The following is a 19,674-nucleotide window of genomic DNA, read 5'->3' as shown; positions in this document are numbered from 1 at the left end:
TGGTAGTCTTAATTACTTCTTGATGGTGTTGTTAAGTGATGAAGCTTCTCCATTTTCTATTTTTCTCGTGATCTCTGCCCAAACAGCAGACGGTAGATGGAAGGTCACCTGAAACTCCACATCAGCAAAACTTTATTTCGCCTAAGTGCAAATTCCCTTTTATCTTTCCTCAGTCTCTGCCTAGAATGATTACCCATCCCTCTGCCTGATCAGTCTGTAGGTGAATTCAAGATTTTTCGTGTGTTCTATGATTACATAGTTCAAATGCCGTTGTTTAGGATTGAAATATTTCATCACCTACCTTACAGAATTGTTGTGAGAATTCAAATTTCCAAGCATATAGTAGATACTAAATAAATGTCCATTCCTCCAATTTCACCTTATCACTCTTAAACTTGGTCTTTGTTTATATTTATTCAGGGTGCTGTCTGTCAATTATATTCAGATGTATGTGGCATCATGGTATATTTAGATTGAGGCAGTGACCTTAAGTGTCTTTTAGGGGTTCACATTTTAATGCTGACTCACTTGAATATTTTTAAAAATTAGTTTAAAAATGCTTTTTTCAAAGGGATAACAATGTGTTCCCATTCTTCACAGAAATATTAGGTGTCAACTTGAATGAAAGGATGGGGAATGTATGATTTTGTAAACTTCTCAGGGTATTGCAGGTTAAAATTGACCTAAAAGTAATGACATGTTAAATAAAATCATATTCATTTTGTTTCAGATCTTTGGAAATAGTGGGGATAGGAATAATAAATTATTAGTATTACTGTTGTTTTAGCTATGTGATGTAAATGAATGAGAACTGTTGGGCTCTTGGGTGTATTAGGAGATTGATACTTGTCAACATCTCTTTTGTTGGTGTTGTTTCCTCTTGTGGTCTGATTAAATGGCATTTCTTGTAAGAAGTTTTTAATTATCACAATGCTCACATTAAAATCTCTTGGCCCTCAAATTCTCTTATAAATTCTAGTGGCTTGTTACTGGTGCTTTTAAGATCTCAGGGAGGTTTGGAAACTCACTGGATATATTTCAGTCTTTAGTTACTTGCTGAATTTTGGTGTTATTTCGGGTGATTTCTAGTCTCTAGGCCCCAGGAAATGGGATTCTTTGGGCTTTAGGTGGAATGGATTGGAATTTATAAGGGTGAAGCTTCAACCTATCTGCGCAGGGTTCCCCAGGACTTTGAAAAGTTATAGAACTAGGGTGCAGCTAAAATGAATGGCATTACTCTATATGTACTACGCTCTGACCCCCCAGGCCATTCCAGACCCTTTTCTTTTCTCCTCCTCTCTCTAGCTGCTTTCTAAACCTTTAACATTCTCTTCACCCCTTCTCTGTCACTTTTGAGTAAATGACTTGTGTTCTTCAGTGGGAGGTGGGGGGGAGTGGTGGTGGTGGTGTAAAGAGGTCATTCAGAATGAATAACCTCATGTGTCGGCTTTCTACCTACGTACAACATTTTCATTCATACCATTTCTTACTGTTTTTCCTTCTGTCTCAGACAAACAGGTGTTCCTTTACTGTATGCTTCAGAACGTGTCTTTATTCCGTCTAGCAATTTATTCCATTATTTATACCTTAAGTTTTGGACAGTCTCTCTCTCGACATTGATTTCTTTCTCCTAGCTTATAAACATGCCATGTTGAAGTCTCGGCTGTTCTGGAACCCCAGAACCAAGGAATGCTACATGAGGAAATGGTCTATGGTCAGTACGTTTGGGAAACTTTGCCATACAATTTGAGAAATGCTTTCTGCTTACTGTTGCTACATTTTCACCTTTCATTTATCCCTTAATTCCCAGCGTTTTGCCTTGCACTTTCACCACTCTATTGAAACTCTTTTTGATAAGGTTACCTAACTACCAAAAGTAACAGTTCTTACTTGACCTCTGCTGCATTTGACATTGTTGACCATTCCTTTTCCTTGAAACTTTTGTTCTCTTAGTTCTTAGACTGTTCTTTGTTAGTCTCTTCTGAGGACCTCTTGTCCTTTGCCTTGCCCTCAGGAACTCTCCCAAGCTCTGTCCTTGACTCTTCTGTTTTACTCCACACAGCGCCCCTTGGTGGTCTCACATATCTTCATGACTTCAGCTACTCCCTATTCACATTTGACTCCCAGATATTTTTTTTTAATCCTCCCAGTCCTCTGCACTCGCTCTAAATACTAGTTTCTTCTGAACATCTTCATCTATGTGCCATAAGACTTTTTAAATTCAGTGTGTCTAAAATGAATACCTCGTCTTTTCCTTCAAACCTGTTCTTTCACACACATCTGTACACACTCATTCACAACTATGTGCCTACTCTCTGTCTTGGTTATTGATATCACCCAGTTGTCTAATTTGTGAACTCTTCTTCACTCTTCTGTCTTCTTTATCTGCCACATCCTTCAGCTACTAAGATCTGTTGATTGTGCAACTTTGAAATTGTGTTCACTTTTATTATTGCTGAGTTATAATTTAGGCCCACCATACCTGGACTATTATTATTGTCGTCTCTTATCTGGTTTCCTGCTTCTGATCTTATCTTTCAAACCACTACCTGGATAATTATCTGATCTTATTTCTTATCTGTGTCATCTGTTCTTTGTCATCAGAATAAAATGCAGATCCATTCGAGAGTTATCCAAGGTGCCCCTTGATCTTGCTTCTGATTACTGCTGCAGCACTATTTGCAGTACCGTGAAGAGTACCATGCTCTTCTTGCCTCTGCCTTTGAACATTCGCTTTGCTTGTTGTGGTGCCCTTCTCTCTGTCTTGACTCAGCAAACTAGTCTTTTTTTTTTCAATTCAAGCATATGGTCTTATGACCTAACTAGACAGCATTAAGCATTTGCTCACTTTTCCCTAGCACTTACCTTGCTCTAATTAATGTGTATATAACTTTTCCTATAGGCTAACAGTAGGCACACTATAGATATTTAATATTTTTTCAATTCGTGGATGTTCTGAGCACTTGGGGCTGTGGAATTGGGTTCAGGGTGCATTCTATACCTGTGAAATGCCAGTCTGTGAACTTCTAGAACACAGTGCCTGTGTTTTATATATCTTTCTTGTCCACAGTGCCTAGCACAGTGTCTTTTATATATTAGCTATTCAAATAATTAAGTAAATGAACCTGGATTAATGATTATCTGGCGGGATGAGTGTTTGGCCTAATGTTAGTCCTGAAAGTTCATGCTTTGTATGTTTTCTTAAATTTTCCTTTGGTACAGTTTCATGACAAAATATTATGGAAAAATGTTTGAAAAATCTTAATGTATGTTAAATTTGTTGATTAAATATGGCAGGATTCTTGGTTAGAGAGAATGTCTCTAAGTAAATCTCTCTTACTATGCAATGTGACAAATAGGTTTTACTATTATATAGCTATGGATAGAAGATGTGTATAGGTGTAGAAGATAGTTATAGCTATATAAAGTAATTCTTGCCTCCCTGGAGTGCTGTGATAGTCTCATTCTCCTGGAATACTAACTGAGCTAAATGGATATTTTTGTTCCTTTTAGGGAGAGTAATATTGTTTTTCCCCAGCTTTATTGAGATAATTGACATATAAATAGGAAATGTAATATTGAGAATGAACTAGGTGGTATGCCTCCATGACCATTAATGATTACTGTTATTGGAGAGCTTTGATATGTGAATAACTTGCAAGTGGAAGAGGAGCAGTTTATGTTTCGTTTTTAAATGTCGTCTGTCCTCCAGATATAGATTTTGCTTTTTTATACACATTAGTTCTGCTCATCTCAATTTAAATATTGCATATTTTATGTAAATTCTTATGATAACACCACTCCAGTGATGATGATATGCAGAGAAAAAGGAACAGTGTAAGTGGCTTCATGATTTATAAATGTTAACACACTTTCTTAAAACTTTTTTGTAATACTTATTGAAAAAAATTCAGATACTACAGAGAAGTACAAAGAAGGAAGCAAAAATGTCCCCAGTTTCCTCACCAGCCAGAGATAATGTCTTTCTTAACATTTTAGTGAGCATCCCTAGTTAGCATCCTTTTCCACACATGTGCACACACACATTCTCTCTCTCTCTCTTCTTCCCTTCCTCTCCCCTGCCCCCTCCCCTGTTCCCCCTTTCTCTTAGGCATAAGCACACCATTTTACAGAAATAGCAATTTAGTATAATTGGTGTATTGTAGCCTAATTTTTATTTTATTTTGTTTTTACTCAAGAGTAGTATGGGCCTCTTTCTATGGTAAATAAAAATATATCAATCCACATGGTTTTCAGGGGCTACACACTGTTGTTTGTACCATAATCCATATAACTGGACCCCTACTGATAGATATTTTAGTCATTTCCTTTTTCTTTTCTTTCTTTCTTTCTTTTTTTTTTTTTTTGGTGAGGAAGATTAGCCCTGAGCTAACATCTGTTGCAAATCCTCCTCTTTTTGCTGAGGAAGATTGGCCCTGGGCTAACATCTGTGCCCATCTTCCTCTACTTTATATGTGGGATGACTGCCACAGCATGGCTTGGTAAGTGGTGAGTAGGTCCGTGCCCGGGATCTGAACCTGCGAACCCTGGGCCGCCAAAGCGGAGCATGCGAACTTAACCGCTATGCCACCCAGGCTGGCCCCTAGTCATTTCCTTTTAAAAAAAAGAAATCATAAATTAAAAATGTGCTGTACTTAATCTTTTAGACTTGTGTGATTTTCTCCTTAGCTTTAATTCCTAGTTGTGGGGGTACTAGGTCAAAGGGCATGCTCGTTTTTTGTTTTGATACATATTATCAAACGGTTCTCAAGAATAGTGTTTATAGTATTACCCATTTCTGACAAACTTTGTAAAGGATGTGAGCTGATGAGCATCTTGGGAAATTTATGCGCCTATAGTTTGAAGCTGTTATATAGAGAGAATTACTTTATGCTGAGTTAATGAAAATTTTTCTGTTTAACTCTACCATAACACAAGGTTATTAACTAATTGATTTTCATGTGGCAGGTTCTGATGTACACATGCTACTTTCCCTTTGAGATGGTCAAATTATAAATAGGAGAACTTCAATTTAAAAGAATGCTGTTGTGAATCTCTTGGAAGCACTAGTAATCAACTTTCTTCCACTGTCTCTACCAATTTGATTCTGATTTATTTAGAAAATAATATTTCCTCTACTGGGATGTTTATCAGAGGGCCAGTTTGTTTCAGAAAATTTGTGAATTGTGATACAAGACTAATTTCACGATAGTAGTAGTATTTAGATGTTAACTTTTAGCTTATAATATGAAACTTGACTGGTCTTAAGTAGGTTAGTTTCTGAATAACCCGGAAGTTGAGTATATTTTGATAATAAATTTTAAATTGACCATATTTGGATATGCTTGAAATATGAGGAAATAACAACCCATTAAATTAAAAAATAATCTTGTAGTAATGTGAACTTGGAGGTTCTGGTTAGCTGTTTGACTTCTCCTTTCCATCTCACCCTGTTCCTCTTTATTCTGTGTTATTTATGAATACTGAAGACTAGTAAAAATAGCTCTGAATAGGGCTGCGTTTATGTCCATGAATCTCATCTTTTTATGCCTTTTTAGATCATTTTTTCAAGGCAAAATACTTACCTTTTCCTGTTGTCTCCCTCATTATCAGTATGTCTCCCTCTTCTACCTTCCCAAATAATTCACTGCTCTTTGCTCTTGCCAAGAAACACACACACACACACACACACACACACACACACACACACACACACACACACACACACACACACACACACACACACACACACACACACACACACACACACACACACACACACACACACACACACACACACACACACACACACACACACACACACACACACACACCCTACCCCTACCTTGGACATGAACGTTTTGAATTAGTCCCAACTAGGCTCCTTTGTCACTCCAAAGAGGGAAGACCAGTACTGAAGTTTGGAGATTGGAGTTGTAGGGTCTGGAAAAAAGTACATGAGGCTAAGATCAATATCAACATTTTATCTCCTGTTTTTTTTATTGACTTAATTCAGTCAAAGACAGTGGAGGCTTGACCTGGTCAGTCTAATTGGATTTCAGTAGTAAAGTCGTTGAACAAAACTTTCCTTCTCTTCTTTTTCTCTCACTTTCCCTTCCTCTTTTTGCTCTCTTTTTCTGCTTTTCTTTCTTACTCTCTTAAACCTGAGTAGACATAATTGTGGCCTAGATTTGGGCATTGACAGTGACGTGGGTAGAAGTAGTTTAATTTGAGAAATATTTAGGATGTACTTAGGACTATGACTTGATGCTTCAAAGATATCTGCATTATCAAAAGGACAGTTGTGACATAATTTATCTGTTTAGGAAAGAGATGATATAGAAAGCATAACAAAAGTTGAAAAGAAAAACCAAATTTATAGGGAAGTAATTGATTTTCTCACAAATTGTTTGAAATGATAGTTGCAAAGCACCTCTTTACTAGTGGGTGTCTGGTCTAACCAAAACAAGGAGTTGGCTGAATTTTGTATATTGGTAACTTAAGATCAAATTAGGAATACTTTATGTTCTGAGACTATCACCACTAGATTGTCTTCTGGCCAAGATGGAAGAACAGGGATTGGACTTACCCTCTCTCCAGAAACAGCTAAAATACTGAACAAAATATGTGAAATAGTAGTTTTCAAGACATTAGGTATCAGGCAAAGAAGAGCAGTGATTCTTAATAGATGGGAAATAAATGAGATGCTCCCTGTGATTATCCCAGCTTACTGCCTGGAGGGAGTTTCCAAGTCTGGTGCATGAAGAGGGACCACAGGTAGAACCTTGTGATCTGTCTAATTGAGGAGACCAAACTGGAAGTTCACAGAGGCCAAGGCAGTTATAGTTCACAAGAAAAAGTACTGGAGAGGAGAGAGCTCATACACAGAGAACTCTGGACACTTAAAAAGGTTCCTCTTGAGTCTTCAGCTGAGTCCTGATCAGAGAATATAAGTGAGGAGGCAATTTGAGCTAGAAGAAGAAATTCCTGAAACGATCACAGGGAGTAATTCTCAGAGCTCATACAAGGCCAAGAATAGTTCCTATTCTCAGAAGCCAACATGGAAAACATCATAATTCGGGAAGCATCCAGCTGGGTAATGGGAAGTCTTTTGCCTCAGCAGTGAGGCCAAATTAGCCTTATTATAAGTGCTGCCCTAGTCCTTCCTAGTAAAGCTTAAAAGCAAGACTCGAAAGGATCAGACTAATTTTTAAGCAGTTTAACTATGATGGAGAACAAAGCTCAAGAATATTTTAGGAATAAAAAAATATCCAGCATCTGACAAGATAAAAGTAACAATATTTGTCATCCAATCAAAAATTAGCAGACATGCAAAGACGTGGGAAAATATGACCCACAAAGAGGAGAAGAAAATAATCAATCAAAATTGACCTAGAAATGTCATGTAAATAGTATGTTAGAACATCAAAACAGTTATTATAACTATATTTTGTATGTTGAGGAAGCTAGAGGGAAGAGTAAACATGTTAGTATAGATATGGAAGATATTAAAAAAAAATTCAGATCAAACTTCTGAAATTGAAAACTACAGTGTCTGAAATGAACATTATATTTTCATTTGGTGGAATTAATGGTAGATTAGCCATTGCATAAGAAAAGATTAGTGAACTTGAAGGTATAGCAATAGACACTATCCAAAATAGCATAGAGAAAAAGTGAGCTGTGGGGTAATTTGAAGCAGCCTAACACAGTTGTATTTGGAGTGCCTGAAGCAGGGTAGGGGAGGGGTGTACAGAAACAATATTTTAAGAAATAATGGGCAAATATTTTCCCATTGGATGAAAACTCTAAGCCCCAGATACAGGAAACCCAATGAACAGGTGCACAAAAGAAACATGAGAAAGAAAAAAACTACACCAAGGCCACACCAAATAAGCAGCCAGAAGAAAAAATCTGCATTTTTGAGGAACTCAGATACAAATGACAGCATATTTCTTGTTGGGAACAATGAAAGCCAGAAGACAGTGGAGCAATAACTCTAAAATACAGGAAGAGAAAAAATGTCAACTTAGAATTCTATTCTTGGAAAAGATATCTTACAAGAATACAATCAAGTGAGTGCATGTAAAGACTGGTGGAATTCGAATAAGGTGTGTAGTTTAGTTAAACTTGTTGCACCCATGTTAATTTTATGGTTTTGAGAATATACTATGGTTACGTAAGATGTTATCTTTGGGGAAAGATGGTAAAGGGTACCACTTGTGAGACTTAAATTATTTCAAAATAAAAATTTTTTTAAAAAGTAAAATAAACACTTTTTCAGACATACAAGAGTTGAAAGGATTTACGACCAGCAGATATGTACTTCAGTAGATATTAAAGGAAGTGCTGCAGGCAGAAGGAAGACGATACCCTGTGGAAAACTGGATTTATACGAAGAAATGAAAAGCACTGGAGACAGTCACTACATGAGTAAATATGAGAAACTTTTCCCCTTTTCATTTACGTCTCTTTGAAAGATAATTGACTGTTCAAAGCAACAGCAGTAACAATGTATTGTAGGGTTTATAACATATGTAGAAATAAAATATATGACAACAGCACAAAGTCTGGGAGGGGAGAAATGGAAGTATAATACTGTGAGCTTGTTATCACTATATCTGAAGTAATTTAAGGCTCAGTGATAGTCAGTGTTATGGACTGGATTGTGTCTCCCCCAAATTCATATGTTTAAGCCCTAATCCTTAATGTGACTGTATTGGGAAATGGGGCCTTTAAAGAGGTAATTAAAGTTAAATGTGGTCATAAGCGTGGGCCCTTAATCCAATATGACTGGTGTCCTTAGAAGAAAATGAAGAAATACCAGGGAGCACAGAGAAAAGGCCTATTGCTGTGAGGACACAGCAACAAGATGGCTGTTAGCAAGCTAAGGAAGCCTCAGGAGAAACCAACCCTGCCGGCATTTTGATCTTGAACTCGCACCTTCTAGAACTATGAGAAGATAAATTTCTGTTGTTTAAGCCACTCAGTTTGTTATGGCCCTCACAGACTAGGACAGTTGGTGATAAGTTAAATATATGTATTATAAAACCTAAGGCAACCACTACAATAACAGAACAAAGAGTTACAGCTAATAAGCTGAGAGAAGAGATCAAGTGAAGTAAAAATCAGTTAATCCCAAAGAAGACAGAACAAGGAAAAGGGGAACAAAGAGCAGATGGAACAAATAGAAAACAAAAGCAAGATGGTAGATTTAAACCCAGCCATATCAGTGATCACATTAAATGTAAGTAGTCTAAATATCTCAATAAAAGGTAGAGATTTTCAGATTGGATTAAAAAAAGAGCAAGATCCAACTATATATGAAGCTGACAAGAAAACTACTTTAAACATAAAAAAATAGATTAATACCATTCACTAATTAGAAGAAAGCTGGGATAGCTATACTCTTATCAAACAAAGTAGATTTCAGAGCAGAGAATGTTACCAGGGACAAAGAAGGTCATCTGATAAAGATAAAGGAGACAGTTCATTAAGAGCTTGGATATACCATTCTTGAATGTTTATGCACCTAATAACAGAGGGTTAAAATATATGAGACAAAGACTAATAGAATTGTAAAGAGAAATAGACAAACGATAGAGATTTCAGTACTTCTCTCTCGATAATAGAAGGAAGAGACAGAAACTCAGTAAAGAGAGGGGAGACGTGAACAACGCTATCAGTTTGACACTTATAGAACCCTCTGCCCAACAACAACCAAGTATGTATGCTTTTCAAGTGCACGTAGAACATTGACCAAGGCAGATCAATCCTGGGTCATGGAACAGGTCTCAGTAAATTTAAAAGGATTCAAGTCATAACAAGTATGTTCTCTGACCACAATGGAATTAAATTAGAAATCAATAACAGAAAAATCTTGGGAGAATCTTCATGTATTTGGATACTAAATAATGCACTTCTAAATTACTCATGGGGCAAAGAAGAAATAGAAAGGGAGATTAGAAAGTATTTTGACCTGAATGGAAATGGAAATGAAAACATGTCAAAAGTTATGGGATGCCACTAAAGCAGCAGTCAGGGGGAAATTTATAGCACTAAATGCCTATATTAGAAAAGAAGAAAGGTCCCCAAACCAGTGGTCTCAGCTTCTACCTTAAGAAACTAGAAAAAGAAGAACAAATTAAACCCAAAGAAAGCATAAGCATAGAAATAGTTAAGATGAGAGCAGAAATCGTTAAAAACAGAAAAACAATAGAGAAGAATTAATTAAACCAAAAGCTGGTTCTTTGAGAAGACCCATAAAATTGATAAATATCTAGCCAGACTGTTTAGGAAAAAAAGAAAAAGACACAAATTACCAATATCGGGAATGAAATAGATGACATCGTTAGATTCCACAGATATTATAAGGATACTAAGGAAATATTATGAATTATTTTGTGGCAATAAATTTGACAAGAGATGAAACACAAATCTTTGAAAGACAGACTACCCAAGTTCACTCAAGAAGTAACAGATAACCTGATTAGCTCCAAATCTTTTAAAGAAATTGAATTTGTAGTGAAAAACCTTCCCACAAAGATGGCCCAGATGGTTTCACTGGTGAATTCTACCAAATATTTAAAGAAGAAATAGTATGAATTCTACACAAACTTTTCCCAAAAAATTGAAAAGGAAGGAAAACTTTCCAACTCATTCTGTGAGGTCAGCATTACTATGACAGCAAAACTAGAGGAAGACGTTGCACAAAAAGAAAACCAGTAAACCCAACCATATCAGTAATCATATTAAATGTAAGTAGTCTAAAACATCTCAATAATGTATAATGTGTATTTCTCATGTATATAGATGTACAAATTCTTAACAAATTTTTAGCAGATTGAATCCCAGTGGTATATAAAAAGGATAATACACGCTGAAGAATTGGAACTTGTCTCGGTAATGTAAGGTTGGTTTAATAATAAAAAGTCCATTGATGTAATTAATCATATTACCTAACTAAAACCATATGATCATCTCAATAGATACAGAAAAAACATTTCACAAAATCCAACATCTATTCCTGGTAACAACCCTCAGCAAACTAGAAATACAAGAGAGCATCCTTAATCTAGAAAAGAACGTCTATGAAAAAACTACAGCTAATATCATACTTAATGGTGAAAAACTAAATGCTTTTCTCCTAAGATCAGAAGTAAGGCAAGAATTTCTGCTTTCATCACTTCTATTTAGCATTTTACTGAATATTCTGGTGTAATAAGAAGAAATAAGACATACAGATTGGAAAGAAAGAAGGGAGAATGTCTTTATTTACAGATACATAATCATCTATAGTTAAAATATAAATCATCTGTAGCTAATAAGATGGAATCTACAGAAAAAGCTATTAGAACAAATAAGTGAGTTCTATAAAGTTGTGTGATACAAAATCAACCTACCCAACTCAATTTTATTTCTCTTTTGTAGTGTGATGAATGATGGCCCCCCAAAAGATATGTTCACATCCTAATCCCTGGAACTTGTGAATTTTACCTTATTTAGGAAAAGAGTCTTTGTAGGTGTAATTAACTTAAGGATTTTGAGATGAGATTATTCTGAATTATTCAGGTGGGCCCTGAATCCAATGACAAGTGTTCTTATAAGACTGAGGCAGAGGGAGATTACACACAGAGGAGAAAGTGACGTGAAGGTGGGGGCTAGAAATTGAAGTGATGTGTAGTACAAGCTAAAGGAATGCCAAAAAATTCTGGCAGTTGCCAGAAGCTAGGAGAGAAGCATGGTATGGATTCTTTCTGCTCCAGTGCCTGTGGAGGGAGTGCCAGCACCTTAATTTTGGACTTCTGGCCTCCAGAAACTGTAAGAGAATAAATTTCTGTTGTTTTAAGCCATCAAGTTTGTGGTAATTTGTTACAGCAGCTACAGGAAACTGTAGCAACAAATATACTAGCAACAAATATTCACAAATTGAAATTTTAAAAATTATGAAATTTATGATAATATAAGAAATGTAAAATAGGGATCAGTCTGACAAAAGGTCTGAAGACCTGTACATTGAAAATTTTAGAACATTCCTGAGAGGAATTAAAGAAGACCTAAGTAAATGGAGATGTGTATCATGTTCATGGATCTAAAGACGTAATATAAGATGTCAGTTTTCCCCAAATTGATCTATAGATTCACTGCAATCTCAATTAAAATTTAGCAGGCTATTTAATAGAAATAGACAACCTTATTCTAATCCTAACATGAAAATGCAAAGGACCTACAAACCAAGCCAAATTTAAAAAAAAAAACAACAAGAAAAAGATGCATGACTTAACACTACCTGACTTCAAGACTTGCTGTAAAGCTGCAGTAGTCAAGCAGTGTGCTATTGGCATGAAGATGGATTGGCATTAGTCGAACAGATTGCAGAATTTACAGAATCCAGAAATTAACTCACTAATACATAGTTGGTGTTCAACAAAGTAGCAAGGGCTGTTCAGTGGAGAAAGAATGATCGCTTTAGCAAACGGTGCTGGAATAATTGAGTATCTATAAGCAAAAACATTAGTTTAGACCCATACTTCACACCATACAAAAATTTACTCGGAGTGGATCATAGACCTAAATGTAAAACATGAAACCACAAATCTTGCAGAAGAAAATATCTGTGAGCTTTGCTTAGGCAAATATTTCTTAGATGCATCACTAAATACATGACTCATAAAAGAAAAATTTGATAAACTGGACTTCATAAAAATTTAAGAACCTCTGTTCTTTGCAAGATACAGTTAAGAAAATGAAAAGACAAATCATAGACCTGGAGAAAATATTTGTATATCACATATCTGACAAAGGAGTTCTATCCAGAACTGTTGAAATTCTATAACAGAAAACAAATGCAACGAAAGTGGTCAAAAAATGTGAACAGACGTTTCACCAAAGAAGGTATAGAATGGCAAATCATTTGGAAAATGCAGATTAAAATCACGCGATTCCCCTGCTCACCTACTAAAATGTCTAAAATGTAAAAGTCTGATCAAAGCCTATGTTCCTAAGCACATAGAGCAATTTGATCTCTCCACATAGTGCTTTTGGACATGTTAGAATAGTACAGCTACTTTGGAAAACAGCTTACCAATTTGTTAAAAAGGTTATATATACACATACCATATGTCCCAGCCATTCACAGCTAGGTATTTACCCAAGAGTAATGAAACATGTTCATACAAAGACTTCTACACAAATATTCATTGCACCTTTGTTTGTAATAGCCAAAAACGGGAAACAACCTTTGTCCATCGGATGAAAGAATAAACAAACTGTGATATATTGATATCACTGAATATTAGCAGTAAAAAACGAATGAAATATTGATACAGGCAATGACATGGATGAATCTGGATGCCAAGTGAAAAAAGGTAGCCAAAAAAACAGAACATACATATGTATGTAAGATTCACTTATATTAAATTCTAGAAAATACAAACTAATCTGTAATGATAGAAAGCTGATCAGTGATTGCCTAGAGACCAAAATAGGGGAGCAGAGAGGAATGGGAGGGAGGGATTCAAAGGAGTCTTGTGGAAACTTTTGGGCATGATGGATAATGTTCATTAACTTGATTTAGTTAATGGTTTCATGATTGTCTGCGTATGTCAAGAGTTGTCAAAGTTTGCATTTTAAATATGTGCAGTTTATTATATGTCAATTGTATCTAAATAAACCTGTTAAGAAAAAGTTACCAGGTCATGTTTCCTTTAGAGACTAGAAAGATTACTGATAGCAACTTATGAAGCCATTAAGACAGGTAACGCAAGTTGAGCTCATTATAAGGAGCTGTCTGTACCATGGAAGGTATTTTATGGTTTTATGAGTTTACTATGTAATTAAAAAAAAGTACCTGACTAATATTCACGAATGTTAGTGGTTTCTCCATCATTCATCACATCACCTTAAGACAGCTTTATTTTTCTTATAGACCTATTTGACATATTTACAATGAAATATTACATAATATTTTGTGTTCTATTTTCATTCAATATAAACCCCTTCCTATCTTTTTACCTAATTAAAAAAATATTTAATGGCTGTGCTTTTTATTTTGTTGCATTGTTTATTAAATAGTCCCTTAATTTTGGGACTAATTTATTGTGGTTTTAAATAATAAGTATTCTGTTCGTTGTGGAGTCCAGCAGAATATTAAATACTGAACTTTACTTTAAAAGTAACAGTTTCCATGGAATCATGTAATACTAGAAAAGTATAAAATTGTGTTAAATTTGAGTTAGAAACCTCATCAGAAAATTACTTCATTAAAAAAAACCTTTATTGGTCATTTATAGATAGGAAATACTCTTATCCTTTTGGTTGGGTGGGATGTCTGCATTGAAACATTAATTATTATTTCATTTAAAATAAAATGATAATAATCACAACAGTGCTTTTTAAGGTGAAGGTCAGGACTCTTGATCTAGTATATTTCTATCCAGAGAGTACAGGTAGGAATCATATCCAAATGTTGGGGGATGATGGCAGTTTGGAGAACTCACTGTATAAAAGGCACGTGGTTGTTTTTGACATAAAAGTTGCAGTGTAAATTTAAGTGTACGAGAACTTAAAACTCTGTATTTATTGATAAATTCTCACGAAGTGAATGTCTATTTGACTTGAATAAATATTGATTTTTTTCAAATGTGCATTTAGAGATGTTTAAGTATGAATGAAAATTAGGATTTAAAATATTAATAAAAATTAGAATATAAATAGAAATTATGAATAGAAATATAGTTATCTATATTAAAAAGACAAATTTAGACTCTGTGGCCCAGTGGCGTAGTGGTTAAGTTCGTGCACTCCGCTTCGGTGGCCTGGGGTTCTTGGGTTCGGATCCCGGGCGTGGACCTATGCACCACTCATCAAGCCATGCCGTGGCAGGTGTCCCACATATAAAAGTAGAGGAAGATGGACATGGATGTTAGCCCAGGGCCAATCTTCCTCAGCAAAAAGAGGAGGATTGGCAACAGATGTTAGCTCAGGGCTAATCTTCCTCACCAGGGGGGAAAAAAAAAAGACAAATTTAATAATATAGGAACATATCTAGATAGTTATGAAGGGGTTATCTAAATCATAGGGTGGGAATAATAAAACTTTGATTTTCTTTTTCACTATTCCTTTTCTCATTTATTGCATTCTCTTTAGTGTTGTTGAAGTTAGACAATTTATATAACCCACGTCCTTGAGTTGTCTTTCTAGATATAACCTTCACCTCCTAAAGCTAAAAGAAACTGGTTATTTTCTAATGAATGATATTTCATTGTAATGTGATATTGGTTTTAGTTACCAGTTTTGCCTTATCTTTCAAAAAATTATTAACGTGGTAAAGGTGTGTGCCTGTGCTATTTTGTTACTTTATAAAACCCTTATTTATATTTTAAACTAGTAATATTAAAGTGGTTTTAAGAATGCATCTTTTTATTGTAATTATTATTTTAGATAATTTTATCATGAAAAAATATTCTCATTATTATAATAATTTTTCATTATTACTCAAATATTTCTCATAGTTCTCTGATCTGGATATAGGCATTTATATTATCTGTTAATAATAGTAGTTCTACTCTTATTCCTAGATTTTGTTTTGTACCTAAATCTTATGTAATTTTTTTTCTGCCATTTAAATCCTTATACTTTTTCTTAAATCTCAAATACTTAAGAATTGAATAAAACAAACTCCCAAAGCACCCACTTAAGGGAAACGCCTAGCCATCTTAATCAGGAAAAAATTAAAATTCACTGTTAGGTAGGTTTTTTGCATCTGTGGTTGTTGAATCTGTGGCAGTTTAGTGTGTAAATTTTTATAATTACATTAATTTTAATAGCTTCTATTATAATAAAATCAGAGGCCCTTTATAATTTGTTATAATGATATATATATATTTTTTTTTGTGAGGAAGATCGGCCCTGAGCTAACATCTGCCAGTCCTCCTCTTTTTGCTGAGGAAGACTGGCCCTGGGCTAACATCCATGCCCATCTTCCTCCACTTTATATGGGATGCTGCCACAGCATGGCCTGACAAGCGGTGCATCGTTGTGCGCCCGAAGTTCCAAACTGGCGAGCACTTAACCGCCTGCGCCACCAGGCCGGCCCCTGTTACAATGATATTTTATATACGATCCGTTTGGGAAAGGTAGAATAGACTTTCCCCTCCTTTTTCTTCTTTATAGGATCCCTTAAAAGTAGGCTTTCAGGGGCCAGGGTTCCTCAGCAAAAAAGAGGAAGATTGGTAACAGATGTTAGCTCAGGGGCTAATCTTCCTCAAAAAAAAAGTAGGCTTTCAAATTAATTTAAAATAGATTTAATTTAGAGAAACCCTGCTTTGAAATCAGATGGTCTGTTATTCACAGTAAACGTAGGATATAAGTGAAGTGGAAACTGGATAATACCTATTCTTAGGAATATGTGACTAAAATTTTTGTATGCATATATAATTTTCTTTATCTAAATTTGCTCTCTCTTAGTAATCTTGTAATCCTGAAATCCCCATCTCTCCCAGCCATTTTGGACTCTTTAACCAAAATATCTGACTGCTTTTATCTTGACTCTTATCTTCTAAAATAGATTTAGGATTAACTGGTACACACTGAGGTAGCTCTGAAGTGATTCTGTTAGTAACCATTTGTTGCCTTATAACTAGTGATTACTACATCAGTAAAATGCATTGGCTTATTTTCTACTCCAGAAATTAAGGAATTGACCATACTTTTAAAGAACATGCCACTATTTTTCAGAACTTAAAAATTTGGAAGGTTTTAAAATATATATATGTGGTAGAAGAGGATTTTTTTCTCTTTGGAAAATGTATTTTGGCTCAGGCCTGATTCTTTTTTTCCAGAATTTCATGTCTTAGAGGTGACAGTAAAAGAGGTTCATTCTGTATATCTAGTATATTTTAATTAAGCCCAGATTAACATTTCTTCTATATTCTGTGACGTTGTATTTAATTTTAACTGGCATGTAACTGATAAAATATCAGTTGTTTTACAGTTTAAAATTAGGTTAGCCTGTTGACTTGTTATCTTACAAGTCTAATATTTTGAGCTCTAACTTGGCAGTTTAAAGTGTTCATATCAAGTAGGGAAGTTGTTCTTCAGTTATACAGTAATTAGTCCACCTTCTTATTTTCTGCCTTCTATAGACATTCAGTTTTACATTCTAATTATCAGTTCTAAAATACTTTTAAGTGATTAAATTTTTTGCATCATGATTCAGTGTGTTTTAAAACTTAGTTTATATGTATACATAAAATTTGGGCTGAAGTATGAACATAGTAAATTATCTTCTTGGTTGACCCTTTTGGAAGTTGAATTCAAATGATATCATTGTTAACAGTCATTGAATCTTTATACTTAGGCATGTGTAATTTAAAATGTCCACTATTTCAGAAAAATATTTAGGATATTCATTTGTTCCACATGGACAAAATATAGGTCATTTATGAATTTGGTATACAGTCTCATAATGTTCTAGTAGTTTTTAAAGCAAAAGTACCATGCCATTTGAATATATAAAACATTTTGGCATAGTACAACTGTGAAGACATTTTTTTTTCCGTGTAATCTCATAGTAAAATATTTTTAATAGAACAGAAGTTACATGTGATGCTTTGCAGGCATTGGGGGCCTCTATTGTATTTTTCTTATATCTTGATTCTTCCCATGTTTGCCTTGTTTTTAAGTGTTTTTTCTTGTCCTTACTCTGTTACTTAAATACATGGTACCATATTATTGGGGAAATGTCTCAAGTGATTACAAAAAAGGAAGTGATTAATTTGGGAATAAAGACAGTTTTGACCTTTATCCTGGTAGAAGTGGTTTAAAGATATTAAATTTGAAACTTGTTGCTCAGTTTTGAGGTAGTCTCAACCTCCCAGTTCTCTAAAATGTGTTAGGATAGTTTGGTAATGATGCGTATTTGACAATAAAGGCAAATTTTACATGTTTCTGAGGTTAAATTCTGCAAATGAAATGATTAATATCTTCAAATTTGATTAAAAAATTTCCTTCAAAAAATTTAACTATCCCACCCCAAAATAAGAAAACTAAAAAACACTGTACATCCTTTCAGTAAAATTTTTTTACTCAGTAAATAAAGGACTGTGGAATAGTGCCTAGTAGATTCAATGTCTTTTTTGGGCTTAAAGTATGTTTAACTTACTATATTTGATTTTTAAATAGACACCAAATCCTACTGCAAGCGAGTTTATTCCTAAAGGAGGATCAACCTCCAGGCTGAGTAACGTGTCCCAGTCAAATATGTCTGCCTTCTCTCAAGTTTTCTCTCACCCATCCATGGGAAGTCCTGCTGCTGCTGGATTAGCACCAGGTAAGTTGAGTAACTATTTCCAGTGAGTTCCAGATATCAAATCTGTAAGCACCATTTGCTATTAGTTTATCAGAACTGAAATTGTATACTTGAGTGATTCACATTTGAACACATTATGAGTTTTATGTTCTAGGTTTTGGTACCATAGACCACATGTGTAGTTGAAAATTATAAAGCAAAAATTTAAATATGAGTAAAAATTATATATAAGGATGTTTAAAAGCAGAAAAGTAAATTTAAAGGAGAAAATGTTTATTTAGAAAAAATAGCTGTCTGGACCTTAGTATTTCCCTATTTTATAAAGTCAATGTTAATGCTGTTTCACTCAAAAACTTCTGTAAAAGCACCAGGAATAGAATATTGACGTGTAAATATGCTTCAAAGTCCTCCTCTTGTACTAAGTTTCTAAAATAATAATTTATTCTATATCATTCTAAATACAAGTTTAGATGTATTGCCTTTCAGATGTTTGATTATAAATCTGTACTAGTAATTTTAAATTGGGTACAGTATTATAAACAGTGGTAGGAAAGAAATGTAAACTATTAGGGATCATTGAGGTAAGGAAAATAGTACTTCTCAATCAGTTTCTTCCAGGTTTACCCGTAAGGGCAGAAGAATGTGAACAAATGCACTTATACCCCAGGGGTCTTGAGGCATAGTTCAAAGTGACCCTTTGAGAACACTATTTTCTTTGAAGTCCTCTCTTTTATTTTAAAAATTCATGCAAATTTTGAGTTCTACTCCATAACATAAACATTTATTTTAATATAAAATAAGAAAAATTTCTTAGGTAACATCAGTCATCCCTACTGCTATGTACTTTAATTAGAAATACAAGGTATGCAAGATTATATTGAATTCATACTAAGTGCTGAGCAGGTTATCTTGTGTCTATAAAACGTTTGAGCTGCCCACACAGATTATGTTTCTAGAACCTATACTTAATAATCGTCACTTGGTCTTGAATATTTCAAAAAACAGAAACAAAATGAAATATACATGCACTAAATGAAACCAAAAGATCTATCTAGATCAGCCTGGAACTAGTACTGCCTCCAGGGTTTAATCTAATTAGTAAGATAAATTATTGGTTTTGATCCTGATAGCGAAATCAAGGACTTTTGGGGAAGAAGAATGAGAGAAGATAATGATAACTATGGAACAGAGCATCTGATTTAGCACAGAAAGTATCATGTACTCAGAAACAAATAACCATGTGTTGCCAAGGATTTTATCAATGCCTCCCCCTCCCCCTCTCCCTTCCCCTCCCCCTCCCCCTCCCACTTCCCATTCCTCTTCGCCTCCCTTCCAACCACTTCCCCCTCACTTGTCCTCTTACC

General features: G+C 34.8%; 1 protein-coding gene across 7 annotated transcripts in view; it reads left to right on the top strand.

Moving 5' to 3' along the window:
- Positions 1-19,674, top strand: part of PAN3 (poly(A) specific ribonuclease subunit PAN3) — a 135,569-nt gene that overhangs the window by 46,039 nt on the left and 69,856 nt on the right. For all 7 annotated transcript variants that reach the window (XR_015553481.1, XM_014791238.2, XM_087436246.1 and 4 more), the window contains one exon: positions 18,184-18,331. Coding sequence is in view for 6 of the 7 variants with exons in the window: in XM_014791238.2 (XP_014646724.2) it covers positions 18,184-18,331 (148 nt within the window). In the remaining variant the exon portion in view is untranslated. The remainder of the gene's footprint in view (positions 1-18,183; positions 18,332-19,674) is intronic.

This window comes from Ceratotherium simum, chromosome 10 (assembly GCF_057802395.1).
Source record: "Ceratotherium simum simum isolate JZ-2026a chromosome 10, ASM5780239v1, whole genome shotgun sequence".
NCBI lineage: Eukaryota > Metazoa > Chordata > Mammalia > Perissodactyla > Rhinocerotidae > Ceratotherium > Ceratotherium simum.
Note: the sequence above shows the minus strand (reverse complement) of the source record. Positions and strands in the feature narration are given on the sequence as shown.